The sequence below is a fragment of the Astyanax mexicanus genome, chromosome 15, assembly GCF_023375975.1.
Source record: "Astyanax mexicanus isolate ESR-SI-001 chromosome 15, AstMex3_surface, whole genome shotgun sequence".
Lineage (NCBI taxonomy): Eukaryota > Metazoa > Chordata > Actinopteri > Characiformes > Acestrorhamphidae > Astyanax > Astyanax mexicanus.
Window position 1 is genome coordinate 22,664,752 of NC_064422.1, and position 27,283 is coordinate 22,692,034.

Here is a 27,283-nt window from a genome sequence, read left to right on the forward strand (position 1 = left end):
GTTAGCAGCAGACTACAGGCTCATATTACTCACCTCTGAACGGCCAAATTGCTAGTGCAGTTAGCGGGTAATGCTTATGCTGCTCCAGCAGTGCTAGCCGGGGTTAGCAGCAGATGTTGCAGGTTGGCATATGTATGGCATCTAGTGGCAAGATTTAGTTTGTCGAGTTGAGCTTTGCAGCAAATTAATACTTTTTTTCAGCAAATGTACAAACTAGCCTTGTGTACAATTAGTGAAACGGAGCTCCGCCTAAGTGAGGACATCAGTATTCGTCTCTGGTCTGGCGGAGAGGTCGCAGGGTGATGGCTCTGAGTCAAAGTGAGCGGTGGGGCCTCTAAGTGGGAGCCAGGTTAAGGGGCTGGGACGGCTGGGAGGGCCAGAGGTGGAGGCTGGATTAGTGGTTAGAGCGAATGGTGAGGGGTTCAGTTCAAAGCCCCTTATGTGCTCTCTCTGACTGTGATGTGCATTAATGAGCAGTGGGGATACTCAGGCCCTCTGTCTCCCTCTCTCTCTCTCTCTCTCTCTCTTTCTGCCTCTCTTTTTTTCCCCTCTCCCCTCCTTTTCTCTCTCTCTCTCTCTCTCACACACACGTCCACACTTGCTCAGCCATGCATTACTAAGAACAGAGAGGGATTAGTGTTCCCAAACAGACTCAAACACTGTTTAGCTTGCGCTAGGTCAAGAGACATTTTTAAAGTCCTATTCAGGTGGGAGGCTTGTGACATTAGCTTCCAGTGAGAAGTAAACTTTAATAATGTCAGACTGTGTTTACTGAAGATGTCCTACAGACAGTAATGTGCAAAAGGCTGGGGTACATAGAAATAAACATCCTAATAATATTTCATTAATAAAAAATAATAGGTTTTGAAAACTATTTATGTTATTTATTTCAAAATACAATGGTATGCCAAACGTAATGGAACAGCATTATGTAATTTGATCATAAAGATGGAAGCATGGAAATGTTTACATCCTTATGTGTTGCAAGGTATTAGCTTATAAGTAAGGCTGAACACTAGCTAATTTAATAGTAAATAAATTTTTATCACCATAATTTTTGTCATCATGCATAATTCTCTTAATGAAACTTAAATAAATAAATAAAATATTAATTAATATCAAATAAAAACAGGCTGTGTTAAAATAAAGGTATCTAATAGAAATGTGACAGTAACAAAAAATACTTATTAGAAATATTTGTCTCACATTTGTCTTCCTTTTGTCTGACTTATTGCTGATGCCACTTCAGTTTCTGAATCAGTTTCTCTGATTTTGCTATTTATAGGTATATGTTTGAGTAAAATGAACATTGTAGTTTTATTCTATAAACTACGAACAACATTTCTCCCAAATTACGAATAAAAATATTGTCATTTAGGGCTTTTATTTGTAGAAAATGAGAAATGGCTGAAATAACAAAAAATATGCAGAGCTTTCAGACCTCAAATAATGCAAAGAAAACAAGTTCATATTCATAAAGTTTTAAGAGTTTAGAAATCAATATTTGGTGGAATAACGGTGGTTTTAAATCACAGTTATAATCATGCACCTTCTCCTCCACCATTCTTACACACTGCTTTTGGATAACTTCATGCCACTCCTGGTGCAAAACGTCAAACAGTTCATCTTGGTTTGATGGCTTGTGATCATTCACCTTCCTCTTGATTTTATTCCAGAGGTTTTCAATTTGGTAAAATTTAAAGAAGCTCGTCATTTTTAAGTGCTCTGCAGAGCTGTATATTTAAGTGTAAACTATTTGTCATTTTAGCAGGAAATATCATTAAAACAGTGAATTTTTAACATATATTTAAAACTTATGTTGATAATTAAGGGATTCATAATCTGAATATTAGATTGTTGGTTTCAGTAATTGATATATTATTCAACTGTTAAAATAGTCAGTTGCATGGGTTCGTCAAGTTCATTCATTTCAACTTCAGTATAATTTTATACAGTAATAGCTTGATATATTTGGTTGTTTATTTTTTCCAGTACCATTCAGCTCTAAAAAGACAGTCAAGGTTTAGGACAAGCAGTAGAGTTACAGTAGAATTGGCATATAGACCCATGAATATAAAAATAAGTGTGCCAGGAATCAATAAGAAAACCATTGATAAAAGAAGCAGGTTATCTGCTTGTCCCTTTATGAGTTTAAGTTATCTGTTTTTTTTATAGCCACTATAAGGAAATGCTGTGCTTTCTCTTTCTAGCCCATAATACTCTGAACGAATGCATAAACACCGCTTTGTATAGATATTGTTCTAAAATTATAATTGAGTGGTGAGTTTGATTTAGCTATTTAGTATTCTGTGGATTACAGGGACTTTCATATTGTGTATACTGAACAGTAAGAGCCATTAGTGTCCACCTCCCCATTGCCTAATACATTTATGAAAAAGTTAATTTACTGTTTGACAGCAGAATCTCTCTCTCTCTCTCTCTCTCTCCTCTGTTGACTTACCCCATTAACTTTCCAAATATAGAAGCTAATTTAGGTTAGCAGAGAGCTGTCATTGTTCCTGCCTCTGGAGAATGTTTTTAGTGATAATGTAAACATTCTGAACGATAACTAATCTCTAATCTTGATACATTACTGTTATGACAGGCAGCGCGTATCACTGATTTACTCCTTACTCCTTCTTCTGAAGGCCATTATGTCTCTTGCTATAAGGAGAAGCACCATCTGTTGGTCAGGTGGCCGCCTCTGTTTCACAGTTTCTGCTCTATATAGGGTGTATGTTCTGTATGTACTAAAATGATCTACATGCAGTGTGCGCTTTATCTACAGAATAAAAGTGTCTGACCTAATTAAACCATAAAGGACATTAGATTTACTGAACACGGCAAAAAGTAAGCATGTGATGTGACGGCATTGTTGAGTAGTAGTACAGCAGTCGCTGCTGACCGTGTGACAGCCTACATAAAATATTTAAAAACACCACAGTTGGAAGTGTTCTTTAAATACGTGCTAGTCATAAATTTGCAACGTGTTTGCAGGTAACTGTTAACAAAGTGTCAGTTATCTAGAATAGTGGTGGTCAAGTTGAGGGCGGTTAAACTTGTTAAGCTGGAACCCAGAACTCCTGCAAAGAACTGTAGATTCTGATGGTAGTGGTGCACTATTTTAATGTGCAGCAACACCCGCACAAATACTTTGTGCTTTGTACTTTGTGTGAGAAACAACAGGCGCAAATACTCTTACATACGCACCAAAAAATTCATTTTTCAATTATTTTTGTAGTAACATTTAATAATCAAAGTCCGCAAGTCCCGACTCTTTAAGCTAGAGTCTAAGTCAGATGTTAAGTCAACATAACAAATGAGTAAGGGTAAATTTGTCAGCCCACTGACTCCACCCTCTCCTGCCCAACAGCGCTCGGCGTCACCTGAGTTCTGATTACTGGCCACTAACACGCTCTATAAAGGAGTCCCAGCCAAAAGACTCTTGGTGAGGTTTTAGCATTTCTTTTGAACTCTAAACACTGAGCGTTATATTTCTAGTGTGTATTTCAGTATTCTGACCTTTTGCTTGTGTTTGATGATTACATCACAGTTTCGTCCTTTGATAACCCTGTTTGCGTGGGATTTTGGATTGTTTTGTGGAATAAACTGCTGTCTGCACTTGCCTTCAGTCTCATTTCCTGTTTGAGGTGACAAGATCTCTCTCTATAGATAAATAGCGATAGATACTCTACTAAAAACAAAGCATTATAAACATAGCATTAGAGTATATATTGATACGTATATACAAAAATATACATCTGGCTTCAATAATTAAAGGTATGTTTGAAAATTAAAGAATCCAGGTTTTAATGTAAAGGATACCTTTCCACCTGTTAAGCATGGGGTTGGATTTGTTTGGCAGCTAGTGCTGCAGGGAACATTTTATTGGTAGAACTATTATAAGAGTTCAACAGTTGGTTTTTTTTGTTAGTTTTTTCTAAAAATAAAAGAGAGCTGTACACATTCTTGTACACGTACACATAGAAGATATAACTGGTGTTAGGGGGTTAGTTTTTTTATCTTTAAAAATGTAATGAGTCTGAAGAAAATATATAGAAAGTATGTGTTCTTTTGCTAATAACTGAGGTGACTGAGATGTTTTATTCTCATTGGATGATGTGCAAACATGCTAGTTTGTCATATGCCTGTATATTTTTACTCTTTCTGTATGTAGCTAACTACAGCTGTATAAGTAAAATAGCTTAGTTGGCACAGGGAAAAGCTGTTCTAGGCATTAATTCTGCTTTTTTTGGTCATGTTTAGGAAGCACATCTTTGGCAACACTTACATTAGGCAATTTTGTGTTTTGTAGCAGCAAAACGTAAACTTAAAAATAATGACCAAATCACCCTTGCACTTCTAAAATGCACTTATAAAACACATAAGCATTGAATTGTTAGTTGTATATGTATATTTTTGTCACTTTATGTCTTATATAGCATGACTATATGTGTATACTTGGATATGTGTACTGTATATTTCAGCAGCCTGGAAAATGACTATATTTCCACTTCCTTTTCTGCATTGTTTGGATGCACTCTGTGTGAGTGAAGGATGTGAAAGCTGTGGTAGGTGTCCCAGCCGCTTGCCTCCGTCTTTGCACAGATAATGGTTGTCGTGGCTGCGCTCCGCTGTGCCAGGCTTTATGTTCGCTTTGCATACCACGCTGACATATCAGTAACCCGGAGGGACGCCTTCGGCCCGTGTTGTATTTCACTGTAATTAACTGTCATTATGTCGAGTGGCTTGTGCTGCTTGGGAAATTAAAAAAGGGGGGCCTTCCATCCTGAATAATAGGGTAATAACCCGTCCGATTTGGGTCTGTGTTTATTTTCATTCTTTCATTTTTTCATTTTTATCGTGTATACGTTCGATATTTATCCGAATGATGAGAGTTAGAGGCACTGGATTGACTCGGGAGAGCCCTAATTTGAGTTTTGCATAGCGCAGGGTCGTTCATGCAGAAATAATAGACTACCATTTTGAAGAGCTGTACAATCGCAGCCTTAATAGCCTGCTGCTTCAGTTAAACAATTAGTTGGTGCATTGTGCCTCCCCAGCCATTGTGAGCGGTGGAGCCGCAGCCAAATCATACATCATTCTGTGGATAGGAGCCGTTTCAACAAGGTCATTTCAAAAAGGCATGTACAGAATAATTACAACACGAGAAGCTCTCGTGGAATAAAAAAAGGCTCATTGGTCTAAATGAGATGGTGTTGATGTGAGAGATTAGTGTTTGAACTGTGTCCCGTTTTTGATTTATTTATTTTTTATGAAGCTCGTGGTCCGGCTCGCGCTCGTCTGCTCTCTCAGAAGAAAAGGTGAAGCAGCGCCAGGAAATTGCGGGATGCAGCAACAGATCAAAGAAGTTCATACTCTCAGAACAGCACCCAAAAGATCCCTGTGGAAGAGATCCAGCAACAACGAGAAGAAGAAAAGAAGAAAAAAAAGAGAAGCAGAAGAGAGTCTTTAAAAATCATGTGGTAATGCCTACCTCACATTCTCGCAAATACGTGGAGAATTTTTTCCCACCCCCACCCTCATCAATCCCCCCCCAACCTTGGTTTAATTTCATTTGGCAACGGTGCCATCGCGCTACTTCATTATTTCCACAACGTAATGATTAAACACTCCTGGAGTGGTTGCGGCTTTCGCGGCTTCGCCTCTTTGCGACAAACTATTATTTCACAGCTCCCCACACTTTAGTCATTTTAAAGGTCAGTTCTGAGACCTTGTGACATATTCACTCTCGCTCTCCCCAGCTCCGCTAGGGTTCTGCTAGAATACACTTTACAGAGGCGGCAAGATGGTTTATTACCGGCCAAGTAACTAAATTACGCCGCGCGTGCTGAATACCAATGCTTTCTCCAGCACTCGGCCCACTGTCATTCAGTAGCTTTGCCATTGAGCGTCCTCTCTGCCAAATTCCAGCACAACAGTTATGTGCTGCGTCAGACTGAGGAGCCCAAGAGCACAGAGAGAGAGAGAGAGAGGCAGATACAGATACAGTAGACTGTGTGTAGTAGCCAGTACTTACAGATAATCATGTAATCGTGAGAGATGAGTTCATGTCCTTCAGGGCATTCATTCATTGAGCCTTAAAGTATAGCTCTGAGGAGAAGTGCTGAGCTATTTGGATTGCTGGAATTTGAAGATGCATACTGGATTCGCAGGTTCTATCTCTGCGTTAAAGTGTAGGACAGCATAATATGCCCTTTTGATGTATTGCTTTAATATTGCAGAGGTTGCTACCCGCTGAGCTTCAGCATGTTTTGTTGTGAGAACCTGGAGCTTTTCTGTTTAGTTTTTTTTTTTTTTTTTTTTTTTTTTTTTTTCAGCGTCAGAATGAATGAGCTGAGAGTGAACAATAGTTCCTTGAGTTGTTTAATTACCTCTTCCTGGAATGGCTTATTTCCCTTCTTTGTGGGCATTAATAAAAGATGGAGCGAGAGTGCAGAAATTCAAAAGGAGCAGGTCTGCTTTAAGTGCTTGCAGGGATACTATATAGTTTTTCGCAGACTATAATTAATTCCCGTTTAAACAAAGCAGCATCATAAAGGGGGGGAATCATGCGTTGACCCAGTATCCTTCCTCCGCGTTTGTCCGTGCCTCGTTATTGGAATGTTTTATTTATGCATATGCAAACGTATAAGCAAGGGCTTATTCAAATATCCCCGTCGGCCAATGGAGCGGATCCGCTCCTGGGTGGATTTTTTTTTTTTTTTTTTTTTTTTTTTTTTTTTGCTTATGAGACAAATCAGCGGTCTGGCTGTCATTTTGCTGGACCTTCCTGGCGAAGAGGTCCACACCAGGTTGACCCATCACACCATGTGGAAGTGTGGAAGTTGCTGATTCAGATTTTGACAGTGTTATGCAAATGACTTTGTTGCTTTGTTGTGAGTGGTAGAGAGGATCGAGAAAGGCAAAGGAGGGTGGGGCCAAAAGGTGAGTACTTGGAGCTGCTGCTGCCTCCTCATTATCAAACCTCCTAGAATGGTGAATGTAATTGGCGGGCATTGATTCTTCTGTGCCGTAGGCTAGCAAGTCTGGATCTCATCCTCTTTTTTGAGGAGGAACTGGGACGAGGCTGTATCTGTGCTTCAGTATTTGAGGCCCAGCAGCACTGCTCTAATATTGTACAAATTGTACGATACAACGTCTACAAGCCCTCGGCTTAAAGCGAATGTATATTCTGGAGGCTTTTAACTGCCGTCCCGCTAGAATCCACCAGCGCATTAAAATCAGCTCTCGTGACATTTCAGAAAAGTCAGAGTGAACAGAACGATCCAGCTCGTCTGACAGCGCGGATGACACTGCAAGAGTTACAAACCAGGATGACTTGCCTTAGCTTAGGCTGCCGCCTAAGGAAACACGCCAGATTTATAAAGAGGCGGCAGAGGCATGTTCAAAGGAAAATGGGACGGAAGTCTTTCTTCCACTGGAAAGAGAAGCTTTAAAAAAAAGAGCGCGAGAACAAATGCTGATAAATTATATCACAGTTCTAAAGCCTCTTCACGGCTTCAGCAGCAGTTCCCCCCTCTGCTGCTAATTCCTAAACGAGGCTGTAATATTCCGTCTCTCTGCGGGAGCGCAACGATCGAATCAATCCCAGCCAGCCTTTCTCAAACGGCTCACCTATAGCGGGGGGGCGCCGACTTCAAAGTTATATTAAGTTTCTGGTAAATATACATGTGCTGCCGGTAGCCCGGTTGTCATGGGGATACAGTGGAATGGGATCTGCAGTCAAACTACATGATGGCGATTAGCTCCTGGCTCTGAGCCAACCATCTCAAATCACACATGCAGATAAGAAAAAGCTCCTCCTCTTTTTTTTCTCAGACTTTATCCCTCTGCCATTAAAGTCTTTAATAGGTTTAGGGTTTGGGTTTGTTTTGTGATTTTTGCTTCTTCATTTTTGCACTGTATATTTCAAGCTAATGTAGCTAATGAGAAATTAAAGCTTATAGCCAATGAACTGCAGACCTAATTCATTGCAATTTTGCCTCACTTTGTGACCGTTAACTATCTAAACAGGCTTTGATATGTACATAAGGAGGACCAAATCACACAAATAAGACAAAAAATATTAGCCATTAGATGATTATTTATTGGGGAAAACTATCCAATATCATATACAGCCCTAGAAAAAACAAGACCATTTAAAATGATGAGTTTCTTTGATTTTACCAAATTGAAATCCTCTAGAATATAATCAAGAGGAAGATGGATGATCACAAGCCATCAAACCAAGCTGAAATGCTTGAATTTTTGCACCAGGAGTGGCATACAATCATCAAAAAGCAGTGTGTAAGACTGGTGGAGGATGCATGAAAACTTTGATTTAAAAACAGGGTTATTTCTGATCTCTAAAACGTAAAACTTTATGACTATACTTTTTGCCCATTGCTTCATAAAATAGCTTCATCTCATTTATATTGAACTGTTTCTCACAATACACTGCTTGCTTCTGGCCGTCTTATAAAATTTCAATTGGATTATGGTTAGAACTTCGATTTGGCCTTTCCAAAATATAAACTTTATGTTTTGGATGTGCTTAGGGTCATTGTCTTGCTGCATGACCCACTTATTCTTGAGATTCTGCTCATGGAAAATTTTGTCTGTGCAACATTGAACTATAACACTACAGTAAATACAATAAATACATCAAACGAGATAATTTAACAGACAGAATGTCACAATCAAATATGTAATATTGGATTGTGACAAAGACTTGTATTTATTTGCCTCATTTATTTGTGTTGATTCTCCTTATCTAATTTTAGGACTTCAAAATCTGATGAAGGTTTAGATCATATTCGTGCAGAAATAAAGAAAATTCTAAATATCTCACAAACTTTCAAGCACCACTGTATATAGAATAGCCAACACTCACAAACACACACTCACAGATATTATCATTTTGGATAACAGGGACAATATCGTAAACGATTTTTTGCTTATTGATGTAAATCATTGCTTTAACTCAAGCGGCAATGTTCACCTGGCTGCACAAACAAAGGCAGCAGGTAAATAACTGCATTTTTGTGCAGATGCATGGGGAGATTAACCTTGCTTGGGCAGTAATGAAAATCATTAGTGGCTGAAGCACAGTGAAGGATTATGATATGCCCTCCTTTTGTGTTGACTTTGACAAAGAGCACATGCTGGGCCATGTAATTATATTCAGCGAAAATCAAAGTTTGAGAGGCAGGCAGAAGATCTTTTATACGCTGCCCTATCTCCCTGGTAATCGCAGCCACCGTGGAATTCACATTATGTCAGCAGGAGTGAACAAACAGCAATAGTTATATTCAGCTCCTCACTCTCTCACTTTCTCTCTTTTTCCCTCTCTCTCTCACACAGTCCCTTGCTCTCTCTCTATCTCTCTATGCTGCTCTTTTGAGAGTGACAACCTAAATTGGGCGTGTGTAAAGAGAATATTTAATGGCTTTAGGGACATTTTGGTGGTTAAGACCAAAAAAAACGTTTTCTTTTGTGGAAAAAAAGTCAGTCTTTGATGCAGACTGCATGGTCACTCTGCTTGGTGCCTTGTGCATTTATAGCCCCAATTTATGCCCAAGCTATTTTCTGTTACGCTAACAAAGTGCTCATTACCGAAATCCGAACAACTCATCTTATTACACATCTTATCATGTTAGCATCTAGCGTATCTCATCAGCAGTGCATAAACCAGCGCGCACAAATCAACACACTCAATTAGGACCATCGTTTACATTGCCTAGCTCATATACAGTAGCAGACCTGTGATATACTGGATGTTTAGTGTGTGTGTGTGTGTGTGTGTGTGTGTGTCTGTGTACACTGCAGCTGCATATGCTGTGTAACTTGCTCCTTCTTGCTGCTGTCCCAAACCCCCGCCTCCACCCCCACCGTGACAGGACAGGCTGGTAAGATGGAAAGCCTGCCTAGGTTGTCCCACATCCTTATACAAGGAGAAAACACATACACATTATATAGAGCTCTGGAAAAAGAAAATAAGAGACCACTTTAAAATGATGAGTTTCTTTGATTTTACCAAATTGAAAACCTCTGGAATATAATCAAGAGGAAGATGGATGATCACACGCCATCAAACCAAACTGAACTGCTTAAATGGAAGTTATCCAAAAGCAGTGTGTAAGACCACCAAGTATTGATAACTCGTAAAACTTTAGGAATATAAACTTGTTTTCTTTGCATTATTTGAGGTCTGGAAGCTCTGAATCTTTTTTGTTATTTCATCCATTTCTCATTTTCTGCAAATAAATGCTTTAAATGACAATAATTTATTTGGAATATGGGAGAAATGTTGTTTAAAGTTTCTATAGTAAAACAACAATGTTCATTTTACTCAAACATATACCTATAAATAGCAAAATCAGAGAAACTGATTCAGAAACTGAAGTGGTCTCTTATTTTTTTCCAGAGCTGTACATGTATACACACATACTCTCTCACACAAAAGGTTCTAGGTAGGTAGCAGTAAATAATGGTTTACTGATGAGGCAGATTGATAGTAGCAGTGGTTTGATTAGCAGATTATCGTTTATGAGTTATTTGATTTATCATTATAGGAATAATTGTTATAATTGTAGTCATTTTAAGGCCATTTAATGTAATTGATATAATGATAATAATAATTTACCATAATAATGGTATTATTTTACTCCCTTTTATAACACCATGCACTATTTAGTTTTAAAAATATATTTTATATTTCCCTAACGAGTAAAATGTAAAACAAAATTGTTGTTTTTTTTATTTAAACATGTAAATGTAAAAATACTGGCTTATATATTTTAATGGTCTCTTAACACTAAGGAAAACATAATGGGCAATAGTGAGATTAGTTAAAATTCTAGAGGGCACGTCAATATGCTGTATGATAAATTGAAGCTTCAGCCATATTTGTAGATGAAACACAAACTCCGCACTTTTAGCTAAGTATCTGCAGCACATGCCCCCACCTTCCCGCCCCTCCCTGATTTGCACTATGCCCCGCACTGCCAGTAACACAGTTGCATCAGCAATTCTAATGCAAATTTCACACCACACATTCTTCTCCTCCCCATGGATACCATGCAATTTATTTTGATGAATTTACCATAGAACACGTACGCTACGCTATTCCGCACCTTTCCGAGCACGGATAAGCTTCCTCCCACGGGTCCTCGCTGAGGACTGTTTGTGTTCCTTTATTCAAAAGATCCATTACAGACTGTAGATTACAGTCGTATGTAGATATGGCTTTGTTTTTTTTGTTTTTTTTTTGTAGTTTTTTTCTCTACTTATACATCCGTATCTGCCAAACAGCTCTCTGTACGTGACACACGTATTCCCAGAGCACATTAAATTCCACTGTAACATAAGTGCTAACTGTCCAGGGCATTGAACGTCAACACAGATGGCTAGCACTCAGTCAAAGCAGTGCTGCATGTGAGTCTTCATTTAGCCGGGGAAGAGGGTCGGCTTTGGAGGAGGGGGGGGTTAAAAAAAAGAGGGCGAGGGCTGTAAAAATAAATGAGATTTATGAGAAATTGGTCTGGTGGATATTACACACACCTAGGCCTGAAATGTGGATACACTTACAGGCCCGTGACCCTCCCCGCTCCACTAACAACCCCCCCAGGAATGTGGCACTGCTAAAAGAGGATGAAATGCGGCCTATGGACGAAGGCGCTAAGTAAACGGCGGAGGGTGGGATCAGGTGACGCCGCATCTGTTGTTCGGTGGGGACCGTTAATTTGTACGTCCATAAATTGACCCTCGCTCGGACACCCTGCCAGGCGCACCGCAGAGCAGCGACCGGCTCAGATTAATGCACGTCTTAACGGCTTCGGTCCCACTGGCCTATTACATTACTGTCTGTACTGTTGTTAAATGTGAGCTGTTGGGGGATTCATCTTAGTGCGGGGTGGGTGGGATTTGTTTTCCTTCCATCATGCTCAGTCACACACACAAACATAATGTGGGCTGCTCTGAATAGTTTTACATCGGAATATTGTCACATGGAGATTATAGAAATTAGAAAAAAATGAATTAAAATTTGGATATAAAACAAATTAGTTTAGTTTAGTATCAAAAATAATGGTGATAATAATTTTAAAACACTTTAACAGTTTGTTATTCAGTGATTTATCTACTGACATAGTGGCCATTTCTAATGCATACAAACTGCAGGAACATACAACATGATCAAATAATGTTATAGTTCAATCATATATTGTTAAATTAAATCTTAATATATTCAGAATAGCAGCTTTAGAAGAGAAGGACAAAAATGTCTTAAAGTCAATGTGGAAGTCAATGTAAAAAGTAATTTTGGAGCATTTTTATTGGTTCATCGATTGTGAAATTGTGACAGTGTGAACAGCAGTCATGTAAAAAAGGAAAAAAAAAACGTCAAAAACGGAGATACAGGTTTTCTGTGACAGCAAAATTATGTCAGAAATTTGTACGTTATCACCCAGTTTTATCAGTCAAAACTGCACCTGTTTACTAAGTACTATTAATATAATGTGCTATGAATTTTCAGCACATTTGAAAGAAGTGTAATCATATTTAAAACTGCATCGGTCTCATTTAATCATTTATACAAGTGTCTCTCATTTATCATATTTCATAAAAACCTGAAAAAAAAGTCAAAGACCTAAAATAAGCATCTGTGTTCAGCCAATCAGAATGGTCTCCTAAAGCTAAAAAAAAACATAATAGACAATATCGAGATCATTCAATATTCAATATATCATGTCATGTCAATATATCATATGATAAACCGATAACGTAATTATCGTGGTAGGTCTAGCTTTAGCTGTATTTGTAGATTAAACACAAACTCTGCACTGTATTTAATTATATTTTTGGAAAAAAACTTGTAGTCAAAGACATAAATATGCATCTGTGTTCAGCCAATCAGAATAAAATCTGTGAACATGGCGAGGGGCTTATGATATGCAGATTTATAAATTCTTGGTTGATTTTACAGCTTTATTTTGTCAGCTTTTACAGCTTTATTTTGGTATATATATATATATATGATATGCACATGCTATGCATATATATATATATATATATATATATATATATATATATATATATATATATATCATCAGCATCATCATAATCATCATATCAACACAAGGCAGCTCTTCTTTTGGCAGTATTACATCGAGACACAACTGCACTGTATTAAATCAAATATTGAATTGTGTGTATTGCTATGCATATACCATTTAAATAATAACCATAACTCAATGATTTGTTGCTATTTTTTTAAAGAGCATTTGTATGAAATTGATCTTCATTGGAAGACTGCTCTAAAATTATTGTTATTTTCTAACATGATGCTTTGGGTGCATTAATGCTGTGTTTAAGATGGTCTCTGTTATGCATCTCGTTTCTGCTGTGTTTCAGATGATCTAATGCAGCTTAACATGATTACAGTCACAGCTCCTGAGAGAGAGAGAGCCTGTCTGTCTGCCTTTCTTTTAGCTCTTTTTTAGTGGGATGCTCAGGAGCCATCCATTAGGATATTGCCCTATTTGTTATCTGACGGAGCCAGGAAGGGGTTAATGTAATATCTTATAGCACTGCAGTCTCTCTCTTGTGTGTGTGTGTGTGTGTGTGTGTGTGTTGAGGTCATTATTGCCCAGAGCAATACCTCTCAGTGACACTAGAGGGCAACTGGCTGTCAATGAGATGACTTCTCTAACATGACGGGTATAAATAATTCAAGGCAAATCTCCAGCAATGCTGCCATTTATTCCTCTTCTCTTTTTAATACCGGCGCCTGTGCTTACAGAAGCCTCAGAGAGGAATGTAAATGTAAATATGGAGGTTTTATTTTATAGATGGAGTTAAATCCATATTTGCATACATATGTAGTGTTCTTTGTGTTCTGTACTGTATGTATAAATAGTGCCTTATATCACAGTAACGGAATAAATGTATCTATATACATATATATATATATATATATATATATATATATATATATATATATATATATATATATATATATATATATATTGGGAAGATAATCAGCTGTGGTGCGCGAGTGTGTGGGGAAGCTGACTCACACTGGATTATTTTAGGTAAAGATCAAATAACTGTTAGTCAGGAGTTAATAAGACTAGCTGAAATATGCATGGGGTGCATCGCTGTGCGGAGCTGTACAAAAGCGCTCCTGTGGAACAAGAACAAAGGGCGGATGAAGCTGTAGCCATAATTGGATTAGTCGTGTTGTATTTTCTTTTTTTTTTGCTTTGCTTCTCTTACATAGTTTGGTGGCTGTAATATATCTACTGCTGAATTCACTGGCTCTTGTGTCTGTTTGTGTGTGCTGAGGGATAGACTTTGACAGACCGGTATAACAGCCTGTTTACAGACTTGTAAAATTGGCAATTGGCCATTAAAGGTTTGTTAGTGATTAAAGGTGTTAGTACATGACAGGATTGCACAAAACAGCTCTGAAAAAAAAAAAAAATACCACTTAAAATGATGAGTTTCTTTGATTTTACCAAATTGAAAACCTCTGGAATATAATCAAAAGGAAGATGGATGATCACAAGCCATCAAACCAAGCTGAATTGCTTGAATTGAAATTTGCAGCAGGAGTGGCATTAAGTGATCCAAAAGCAGTGTGTAAGACTGGTGGAGGAGAACATGCCAAGATGCATGAAAACATAAACCTGTTTTCTTTGCATTATTTGAGGTCCGAAAGCGCTGCATCTTTTTTTGTTATTTCAGCCATTTTTAATTTTCTGCTAATAAATGCTGTAAATGACAATATTTTTATTTGGAATTTGGGAGAAATTTTGTACGTAGTTTATAGAATAAAACAACAATGCTCATTTTACTCAAACATATACTTATAAATAGCAAAATCACAGTTACTATGAATTTATATTGTATTATAATGCGTTATTATACGGTACAAACCAAGTGAAGGATGCCCAGCATTAAAATGTGTTAATAGTGACAGATATAGTATTGTTATATTCGTAATGCTAAATATTACAAGCACAGCTTGCAATGGTTTATAATCACAATTCATAATGCATATTAAACATGCGTTGTGCGTTTTAAAAAAAATATGTATAGCAATGTTTATAATGTCTTATACATGCATTATAATGTGTTATGAGAATGTTTATAGAGTTTAATAGACATAACATTCAGACAGAATGTTTTATCTGTCTTTAGTAATGTTTAGTAACTGTAATCTAACTGTAATCTAAACATAAGTGACTTATGTTTAGATTTATGTGTTTTCTTGTTAAAATTAGCTTTAAATTGACAGTAACTTAATGAATTTAATAAATAAATTTTAGCTTTGCTGATCACATTCATCATTATTATATTAAATGCAGCAACAACAGTGAGGCCACCAACACAGCAGCCACTCAGGGTTCTCTGGAGCAATTACAAGTAGCTTATTTTCTTATTGTGAGGAAAAATATCGGATTAGTCTCACTCTCTGCTGAGAGAAGTCATATCGTGTATCTGTAATGTACTGTGAGGTGCTCGGCAGTTTGCGCTATCGGTTTATATTTATACATTACCTACATCATTCAGCATTCTGCTTCCAGGGCTGATATTAAAAACAGATGGCGAGAGCGGGGCGTTCAGGTCAGCTGAGTATTATAGATTTGGAAATATTGAAGTGGTGAAGAGGTGAATGAATTGACCCAGGACTGCAGGCAGGGGAATAGTGTGAGTTACAGCTGACACAGCATTCTCTCACCATGCACTGGAGCTGGCCAATGACATAACACTGCCGGCTGCGGTGGATATAAACAAACAAATAAATAAATAAATAGGTAAGCAGACACACACACACACACAGAAATAAATAAAGAAATAGCAGCCACCTTGTGGGGATGATGGGGAAATGGCTAGCTAGGTGTCCAACCATGTGTGAACTTGTATTTGTGAGAGTGCCTGTGAAACATGGTGTGCAGCTTAAAGTGTATACTATATACGGCTCTGGAAAAAAAAAGTAAGAGACCACTTAAATATTTGAGGATGAGGATATTTCATTTTATCAAATTGAAAACCTCTGGAATATAATCAAGAGGAAGATTGTGGATGATCACAAGCCATCAAACCAAGCTGAAACCAAGCTTGGATTGTTGCACCAGGGGTGGCATATAGTTATCCAAAAGTAGTGTGTAAGACTGGTGGAGGAGAACAAGCCAAAATGCATGAAAGCTGTGATTAAACAAAACATTAATGGTTTATTCCACCAAATATGTTTTCTTAGCATTATTTGAGGTCTGAAAGCTCTATATCTTTTTTTGTTATTTCAGTCATTTCAGTCTCATTTTTAGCAAATAAATGCTCTAAATGACAATATTTTTATTCGGAATTTGGGGGAAATATTGTCTATATATATTAATATATATATATATATATATATATATATATATATATGTATGTATGTATGTATGTATGTATGTTTGTATGTATTTATTTATTTATTTATATATGTTTGTGTTTGTGTTTATCTGTGTGTTTGCTCACAGCTGCAACCTTTGTACTGCAACTGTATCACTTGCTCCCACGTAAATTAGCATATGACCTTGGCACGTGTGTCATGGGCTGACATCCACTCATTCATTGTTCTCCCGGCGTCTGTTTGTGGCGTTGTAAACGTCGCTCCACAGCAGCGCTCCTCTCGCCGATTCCTCTCCTCTTCCGAAAGCTGAACGCCGAGCGCTGAACGCTGCTCTGCGAGATTAAAAGATGGAACAGTTGCCGTTTCAGATGGGGATTTAGTAGCACACAGCATTATTTAGCGAGGACGATATCATTTATTCATCGTGTATGTTTTGCTCCTTCTGTGCCTCACACTGCCATCTGCTGTATAGCGTTGTATTAAATCAGAGAGTGGAGGATGGGGGGAGTGGTTAGAGGGAGAGAAAAAGAAGAAGAAGAAGTAGAAGAAGAAGAGAGAGGGAATTAAATCAGAGTTGGGTGGTGGGATGTGATGGTGGGAGGGGGGGTGAACAGGCAGAGGGAGGGAATAGGTGGAGATTTATTTCCTCCTGTCTCTGTTACAGATGGCACGCTGTGTGATATGTGGATAGATGTGAAGTAACAGACCACTCCTTCCTGCTCTACTACATTGACATGAATGTTTCTGTCATGTAGATATTCATATAATCTGTCTAGGCCATGGGCACGTTCAGTCAAATTATGAACTGAATTACCTGGGATGAAGCTGCGATGATGGCAGTGATGATGATCATAATGAGGATGATGATGATGATGAAACGTGATGAAATGTGGTTTGAGATTGGAGTAGTATAGATAAGTAGGGCTGAGCAATATTGAAAAAAAAAAAATCTTGAGTGATTCTTGATTCCTATATAGATTTTTTTAGTTTTTACATTACATTTGTAGATAGAAAATATAGTAGAAAACAAGTAGAAGCATTTAAACCTATCAAATATTAAAACATTTAAGACCACCAGATCAAAACCCTGTCAATGCCAGCCCATTCTCCAAACCTGTACCACAAAAAGCCATTTTAAAAGCCATTAAAAGGTCACAAGCCATCAAACAAAGCTGAACTCCTTACATCTTTGCTCCAGGAGTGGCATAAGGTCACCCAAAAGCAGTGTGTAAGACTGGTGGAGGAGAACATGCCAAGATGCTTGAAAGCTGTGATTAAAAATCAGGGTTATTCCACCAAATATTGATTTCTGAACTGTTCCTGACTGAAAACATTAATATAGTTGTTTCTAAATGAATATGAGCTTGTTTTATTTGCATTATTTGAGGTCTGAAAGGTCTCTTAAGTCTTTTTCGCTATTTTGATTGTTTGATGTTTCTTATTTTTTGCAAATAAATGCTCTAAATGTCTAAATGACAATATTTTTATTTGAAATTTGGGAGAAATATTGTCAGTAGTTTATATAATAAAACAATAATGATGTTCATTTTACTCAAAAATATACCTATAAATAGTCAAATCAGAAACTATACGTTTTAAAGTCTATTGAAAAATAACAACATATTGCAATGTCTTTTTTATTTTTGCAGCCCTTGTCCTCAAATTTGGCTATAACCCATATACCTCACAGGAATTGCTGATTTTGTGACCTAACAAGATGAAATTGAGCTAAATGAAACTAAATGAAAATTTATCTAAATATCCGAAGGCTGAATATCTAAAAATGAATACAAACTTTGTTTTAACAGGTTACCATTATTAGTATTTCTATTACTTAGGTCTGTTCTTTATTAAGTCTTTTCTCTTTTCACTAACAACACTAATACATTTTTTTACCTATTTTGTCTAATAATTTTGGTAGCCAAATATTCATTGCATCCCTGGTCCTTGTATTAAGTAAAAGTAATGTACGCTTCAACACCTGTATGTCTGTCTCTCTTTCTCTGTCTCTCTCTCTGCTTATTCACTGTCACATATCCAATGTAGCTATTTTAAAATAATTTAAAGAATCCGCCGTGTTCCTGTTATAAATGATAAATCCGAGGTTCCTTGGTCCTTGGCAGGGCTTTTTTAATGAATCGTCTTTCAGAATAATGTGAACAAATTGCCGGTAACAGACACCTGGAATGAGAAGAAGACACGCGAGGAGAGGCGGGCTGCATTATAGATGAAGTTGTCGGAGCAGTGCCGCATTGATCGCGGCTGCAATGTGTTTGTATGCTAGTTAGTGCAGCAGCAGGGCTGGAGCGCTGGGACTACAAGAAGAGGCTTCCAGTCCTAAACCCAGAACATAACCAAAGGCTTCTATACAAATACCAGGACAGGAACTCGATAGCATTGCCGCACATCTTATTGACACTGGCAGATGGTCTGTCTGGCCGTATTTTATGACTGTATGAAGAAGAGGATTCAGATGTTTTTTTAGCATCGTAGGAGGGAGATAAGACACAGGGCATTTTTCGCATTCTGGACCGTGCGTGTGTTTGTGTTTCTGAGGTGCAGGGTGGAGGGGTTGAGTAACACTCTGAGGCAATGCATGTAACTTGGTTTCCTTTGAGACTTCCCTTCAGATGGCTCAGTCCGAATCTTTGGCTGGAGAGTCTGCAGATATGCTCGAAACATATTCACTCAAGGAACAAACATGACCACAGGAATGCATGAGCAGATACTGGATCTGAAAGAAAGATAGACGAGATGGTCTCCAGGACAGACAGTGTCTGAGTTTGTATAGTGTTGTTTTGATCCACAGAAGAGTGTTTCAACCTGTTAAATATATAATATATAATATATAAACTTTTATATATAAACCTAGTTAGATAGTTTATGTAATGTACTTATACATTATGCATATGTATTTCACATTCTACATATCATCGCTATCCAATAAAAAAAACAAGTATCTCCAAAACAGAAACATTTCAGGAGAGAGATAAAACCTTCAAAAATATAATGGAAGTCAATGTAAAAAACAGTTTATTTCACACAATTTTGGAGAAATTTCTATTGATCCATTCATCAGAAAATTCTGGCAGTTTGTGTAAATGAACAGTGTGTTTGTTAAAACTGTAAACTAATGTAGTAAACTGAAAATCGTCAAAAATATGTTTTTTTCTATTAGACAGTGACAATATACAATTAATTCATGCGACTGATATTGATAGTGAATTATTGAACAGCCCTTAGTGAACCAGTAAAAACGGTCCAAAATAGCTTATTTAAATATTAAGTTGTATCAACTTAAGTTGTATTTGTTATGGTACTAATTTCTAGCCTGTGTGGCGCAGCCCAAGTAACCCAAAGCCTGGTTAATGGTTCTAGTTCTAATATCTTGTACAGCTCTGTAAAAAATAATCTTTCTGATTTTGCTAATTATAGGTTTATGTTTGAGTAAAATAAACATTAATTTATTCTATAAACAACAGACAACATTTCTCCCAAAAAAAACGTATTGTCATAAAATGAGAAATGGCTGATGCAAAGCTTTCAGACCTTAAATAATGCAAAGAAAACAAGTTCATATTCGTAAAAGTTTTAAGAGTTCAGAAATCAATATTTGATTGAATAACCCAAATTGGCATGGTCTCCTCCACCAGTCATACACAGTGCTTTTGAATAACTTTATGCCACTCCTTGTGTACAAATTCAAGCAGTTCAGCTTAGTTTGATGGCTTGTGATCATCCATCTTCCTCTTGATTTTATTCCAGAGGTTTTAAATTTGGTAAAATCAAAGAAACTTATCGTTTTTAAGTGGTCTGTTATTTTTATCCAGAGCTGTATGTCTCTTTTATGTCATTTCTGGATGAATAACTTGGCACAAATACCACAGACCCATCATTGAGTCACGCTAATCAGCCCTAATTACATTCGTCACATAGTTGCTTGTCAGTTTGTGGACAAGTAGAAGGACGTGAAGAAAAGGAAGCACCCAGAGGTGGAGGTTGAGTTTCTGGGAGCGCTGGGGCCAATCCTTTCTCAGCACGAACACTATATTGGCTTTTGTTCTCACTGCAGTCCAGCTGTTATGTCAGTCCTGAGGAGAGTCGGGGATGGAGTGAGGGATACGGTGCTCAGCACTGACAGTTGTGGAGAAGTCTGGTTGCTGCATGCCGGTGTTGGGCAGCCGGTAATCTGTTTATGCGTGAGTAATGGAGGTCCAATAGCAATCTTTCCTCCCTGCAGTGCAGCGGCCCAAAAATCTGCAGCCTCGGCCTGCCCAGCGCCTGTCATATGCCTGTACAGCCTGCGCAGTGGGGAAGCTGAGCGGAGTGCTAATGCGAGAGAGAGAAACAGGACTAACACACTCTTTCTCTCTCTCTCTCTCTGTCTGTCTCTCCAAAGTCTCCCAGCTTCCTCCTTTTGCTGTAATTTCACAGTAGGATTTGAGATGGTGAATAAAAGAGGCAGATGTTTGCTGCAGAGCATGTGATGCTATGCTGTCTTTCTTGGCTCGTTCCTGTCCGTTCCCATTTACTTTACTGTAAACATACTTATTAAAGTCATGCTCCAGTGTAAGTCAGCTTAATCTCTATAAAAAACACATATAATTAGAGCTACGTTACAACAACGTTTTTGTGTTTGGATGATTGTCCCAGAAAGAATTGCGATAAATTATATTATATACAATATATATATTTTATATATTATTTTAAGATCATTTTATGCCAATATAGTATGATATCATAATAGTGCAAGTACACACTTTATGTAAGTGCAAAAAATGTTTCATTCTTAAAATTATTCCAACAACAGATTTTGAAAAAATTATAAATAGAGTTAAAGGGCTCCCTTTGCTAAGAAAAACGTAATATGTGATATCAAAATCAGCCTATCACGCTTACTGTTTGAACAATACATAAAAATAACAGTATAAATAATTGCAATAAACTGTATTATTGTCATTTTAAGATCGTTTTATGCCATTTACATAATATGATAGCATAATAGTGCAATTACACCCTTTTAAAGTGCAAAAAATTGTTTAATTCTTAAATATATTTCAGATTAGAAAATAATTATAAAAATAATAATAATTATAAATACATTTAATGTGCAGCCATAATAGGTGATATTAAAGTCCAGAAAACTTAAAACCATCATGCCTAGGCCTGTCACGCTTACTGTTTGAACAATATATGCAAATAACAACATAAATAATTGTGATAAACTATATTATTGTAATTTTATGACAATTCTATGCCAGTACTGTAAGGATGGCTAATATAATAATATACAAATTTAATTGTGCACCCTTTAAAAAATGCTATGAACTATCAATTCTTAGTAGTACTCCAGCATTAAAACAGAAAAATAAATGATTAATAAATACAATTAAACTGATGTTATTAAACAAAGTCAGCATACTGATTAATTCATGTTAATGCCTTCCCTTGCCAAAAAAAACATAGTGGGTGATATTAAAGTCAGCAAAGTAATTGACGTCATGCCCATATATTGTAGAATAAGTCAGTGTAATGTAATTGTCACTGGAGCCAATAGAAAGTTGCTTCATAATCTGCACATTGGTTTCTTTTAATACCTTTCTTATTCAACAGGTTTGTGTTCTTTTCTCAATATAGATAAGCGTAAGCAGATCGATATTTTTTATTTGTGTTATCTGAGCCCTAACTCTATTAAAACACACCAATTTATGCCACTGATATAATATGATAGCTGATACAATAGCATAATAGTGTAATTACACCATTTAAAGCACAGTGAGCTTTTAATTATTAAAAATGTTCCAACAGTGGAACTGAAAAACAATTATATGTTTTTAAATATCCTAAATAAGTAAATCACAAATAATATTTAATGGTAGAAATCAAAGTCAGCTAAAAAATTGATGTCATATCCATATATTGTACAATTAATCAGCAATACAATAATCACGGCAGTCCTTATTAAAGCCAATAGGAAGTTGCTTGGGAATCTTCCCATTGGTTTCTATTAAATCTATTCTGATTCAACAGGTTTTGTATTCTTTCCTAAATATAGATAAGCATATTAGATATATAAATATTATTTGCTTTTTCTAAGCCTGTGATACACATGAAGCAGATGGAGCTATAAAAAGAGGTTAAGAATAATCTCTGGGATATTGCTGTAAATCCATTCTGCTGCTCTTTGGAATATAATAACACACATGTGAAACTCACCAGAAACCACATCCTCATACACAAACCACTCATACGCAAAAAGAAAAAGCAAGCACAGAGAATACGTGCTAATGTAGTCCAGCAATCATGAGCAAGGCATTACTCACAGGGCTGGAATTCGAATTATGGTGTGACTTAGTACTACAGGGGAGGACGGGGTTGGGAAGGGGGGTGAAGGGAGGGGTGGTGTGTAGAACTGTGAGAGTACATTAATCTCAGGGACAAAGACAAACTGATATTTGAGTAAGAAGCAATCCAGGCCCCTAGAATATGTCCCTGTTACCTCACTGGGGCTCACTGGGACCTGTATCTGATTCCTGCGCAAACGTGCTCGTCGCGAAGGCCTGCGGAAAAAAAACAAACAAAAAAAAACAAAACAGTCTCGCCTGTTGCCAAGGTGACCGAAAAAAAAAGAAATAAGCTCCCACATAAATGTTTATTCTCATAAGAAAGGGTTTCATTTCAGGTGGCGTTTATTTCTCGCCACCCCCTGCTGCTCACTGAGCAATTACACAAAGAGAATGATGGCATAATGTGCATGCAATTGGAATACTAAAGGAAGAAAAAAGAGAAAGAGAGAGGAAAAATTTGACCTTCACTGATTAGTGTGTGTTAAAACTTTGTTTTCCTCCCGACTAACAGCCGTGTTTTTCTTTAGTTTGCGCCTCCTCAAAGTCTATTAGGAGATGTGGCAGCGTGACTGTAGCCCTGGGCCCAGGCTAACCTTGACCGCGGTTTAATCATCAGCACACTCAGAATCAGCCGTCTGAGCCCTCCCAAATCCATGATCCCAAATACTGCAGTGTTTATAGTAACAATTTCAATGAATGTTATCTCTATTAGACTCCATAAACATACTGATAACACATTATAATGCATTCATAGTATTGTAATATTAAACTATTATAATTCTAAGTAGTTTAAAATGTCATAATTATAGCACAGTTTCTATTATAGCAATTTTATAAACACAGCTGATAAAGCATTATGGTCACAATTCATTATACATTTGTATAAGCATATATAACCAGGTTTACAGAGCTGTATAAATGCATTATAATTTGTTATCAGTATGTTTATAGAGCCTAATAGACATTTGTGTTTTTGTTTTTCTGTAACACTTCATTAGGAATGCATTTACACTACATTATATGGCATACAAATACCTTATAATGACTATTATGATAACCCACTATTTAGGGACTTATTAACACATACATAGTACCGGTATGTAAAAAAAAGTATGATTATGTAACTTAAGGGGAAGTGTCATAATAATGCCTCAGGAGGAAGATGGATGATCACAAGCCATCAAACCAAGCTGAACTGCTTGAATTCTTGCATCAGGAGTGGCATGAAGTTATACAAAAAGCAGTGTGTAAGACTGGTGGAGGAAAACATGTCAAGATGCATGAAAACTTGTTTTAAAGAACTGGGTTATTCCACCAAATATTAATTTCTGAACTCTTAAAACTTTATAAGTTGAACTTGTTTTCTTTGCATTATGTGAGGTCTGAAAGCTCTTTTTTATTTCAGCAATTTCTCATTTTCTGCAAATAAATTCTCTAAACGATTATATCTTTTATTTTACTCAAACATATACCTATAAATAGCAAAATCAGAGAAACTGATTCAGAAACTGAAGTGGTCTCTTATTTTTTTTTCCAGAGCTGTTCAATAATATATATTTATATTTATAAGAATATTAAACATACTAATATAAAGGCATTTTGAAACATGTCTTTATGAAATCACATATTTACACATTATAACATGTTATATATATATATATATATATATATATATATATATATATATATATATATATATATATATATATATATATATATATATATATTGTTATATATATATTGTTATATATATATATTGTTATAAGAGCTGTATTTGTGATTGATGGTTATTATAAGTTAATTTGTATGCTACAGCATATAATATGCTGCATTATAAATGATAGAAGATTAATATAGGATTCATAGGAAGTGTTACTGTGAATTCTTGTTCACTTTGTTGGATTAAGAACGCCTCTGCTGCATGTTTGTAGTCATTCTCAGACATGTGAAATACTTTCAATATTTCTGTAGAAATAAAACAATAATACTCCATGGAAAAATAACTAAAATGCCTTGTGATTCTATGAAAATTCCAGAAATGTGATCCAGCCACCCTCTTGGCTTTCTGTTCGAACTGAAAACATTCCGTTTGGCATTTAAATCTTTTCATACATTTGAGATGGTGTCAGACCATGAAACACACACACACACACACACACACACACACTCAGACACTCTAACAGTGTGTGAACGTGTGCTAACATTTCCTTGAAATGTTATTTAGAGAGCTGGCGCGTCAGGAATTTTCTCACCTGACTATCGCCTGCTACCTAATCTCACCTAGTTATTGACACATGCTGCCATAGCTTACATTGCTGGCATACCTTCTTTACATGCTGTAATAACGAATTAAATATCACTCCAATCATTTATAAGCACATACAGCTCTGGAAAAAATGTAGAGCCTACTTCAGTTTCTGAATCGGTTTCTTTGATTTTGCTATTTATAGGTATATATTTGAGTAAAATGAACATTGTTGTTTTATTCTATAAACTATGGAAAACATTTCTCTCAAATTCCAAATAAAATGTTACTTGCATTTATTTGCAGAAAATTAAAAATGGCTGATATAAAAAAAAAAGATTCAGAGCTTTCAGACCTCAAATAATGCAAAGAAAACAAGTTCATATTTATAAAGTTTTAAGAGTTCAGAAATCAATATTTGGTGGAATAACCCTGTTTTTTAATTGCAGTTTTCATGCATCTTGGCATGTTCTCCTCCACCAGTCTTACACACTGCTTTTGGATAACTTTATGCCACTCCTGGTGCAGATATTTAAGCAGTTCAGCTTGGTTTGATGGCTTATGATCATCCATCTTCCTCTTGATTATATTCCAGAGGTTTTCAATTTGGTAAAATCAAAGAAACTCATCATTTTTAAGTGACCTCTTATTTTGTACAGAGCTGAATATATATATACTGTATATAAAGGCTATTATCCAGCTCCAAAACCAGTGGTACAGTACAGTACAGCAGCAGCATATTATTATTACAGACAGGGCTCGTACCCACCTGAGCAGATGTCCACATTTTTAGAAAAAGCTCATCATTACTGTATTTTGGTTAGCAGTGACGGCTTATTTGCTGCTCTGGTGTGGCTGTATGGGGCCTATAGGCCTGGGAGTGTGTGTCAGGAGCCTGTAGGGTGAGTGGGTGTGTTGTTGCAATCACTGTCACTGCCTGCTGGACTGTAAGTGGCTTTTACTGCTCTCTCTGCAGCTCCTAACCTGAAGGGCCGGCCCCGCAAGAAGAAGCTCTCCATCTCCCAGCGCAGGGACTCGCAGGGCCAGAGCGGAAATGGCAAGGAGTCCGGCAGTGCGGAGGGCAAGTCCAAGGTAGCACTGGTGTTAATTATGTGTGTAAAAATACACATCACTCTGTTTTCCTGCTGTAGCACATTTGACAGTTGACAATTACAGTCAATAATAGTAGCAAATTATTGAACTGTTTTAAAGTGAGCAATCTTAGTTTGTTGCTTTTTTATGTTCTAATCTTCTTATGTTCTATGTAGTATTAAGAAAACGTTATTTTAAACATACCAATATTGATCCAACTGTGTTCTATGTAAAGCATACAGTACAAAAGTTTGTCCACACCTTCAATATCTGCATTGTAGATTAACAGTAAAGTCATTCAAACTATGAACTAAGAAAAACATATGGAATTATTCTGTGAACAAAAAAAGTTTTATATTTTAGATTCTTCAAAGTAGGCACCTCTTGCTTAGATGACAGCTTTGCACTGTATCTTGGCTGGATTTTCTCAGTCAGATTTATGAGGTAGTGTCACTTGGAATTCAGGCTTTCAGTTAACAGCTGTGCTGAACTTGTTAATTACTCGAATTTCTTGCCTCTAAATGTCTTTTGAGAGCATCAGTTGTAAAGTTGTGAAGAGGTAGAGTTGGTGGTATACAAAGAATAACCTTCTTTAATTAATGTTCTAATCCATATAATGGCAATAACTACTCAACTAATTAAAGAAAAAAAATTAAAGTAAGTGCAGTCAGAAAGACCATCAAAAACATTATGATGGAGGCTCAGGAGATTGCTGGTTCGAATAAAACATGAGCTTTCTGAGATTTTGCGCAGATTCTGTGAGATTTTGTGCAATTTTGTGCAGTTTGTCCAAACAGGATGGGTTTTAATGGGGCATATTCCCGCCCCTGCAGATGAGTCTACTGCTCGTCACTCTACTGATCATTACTTTACTTTAAGATGGCATTGCACAGAGATGTAGGTTATGCTATGAGATGTAAAGAGTGTTTTTTAATAAACTTCTTGTTCACTTTTAAAGTTCTTTTGAGATGTGGAGCTACTTTAAGCCTGGATAACGATATAAAAAAGTGATTTATCTTATTTTAGCCTGTTTGGACAAACTGCACAAAATTGCTGGAAAGTTGAGGTAGGCCATTCAACAAAGGTTAGTACTCTATTATGCTTTACTACACCCTAAGTCAATTTCACACAGGAGTTCTCCTTTAATTTTAAGACAATTGAGTTTAGTTTCATATATGTTTATATATCAGCCCAGAA

The 27,283-nt window shown here is 36.7% G+C and overlaps 1 protein-coding gene across 1 annotated transcript in view; it reads left to right on the forward strand.

Annotated features, from left to right (window-relative positions):
* Positions 1-27,283, forward strand: part of arid5b (AT-rich interaction domain 5B) — a 135,702-nt gene that overhangs the window by 69,832 nt on the left and 38,587 nt on the right. The window contains exon 5 of the mRNA XM_022669199.2: positions 25,971-26,086. Within this exon, the coding sequence (XP_022524920.2) occupies positions 25,971-26,086 (116 nt within the window). The remainder of the gene's footprint in view (positions 1-25,970; positions 26,087-27,283) is intronic.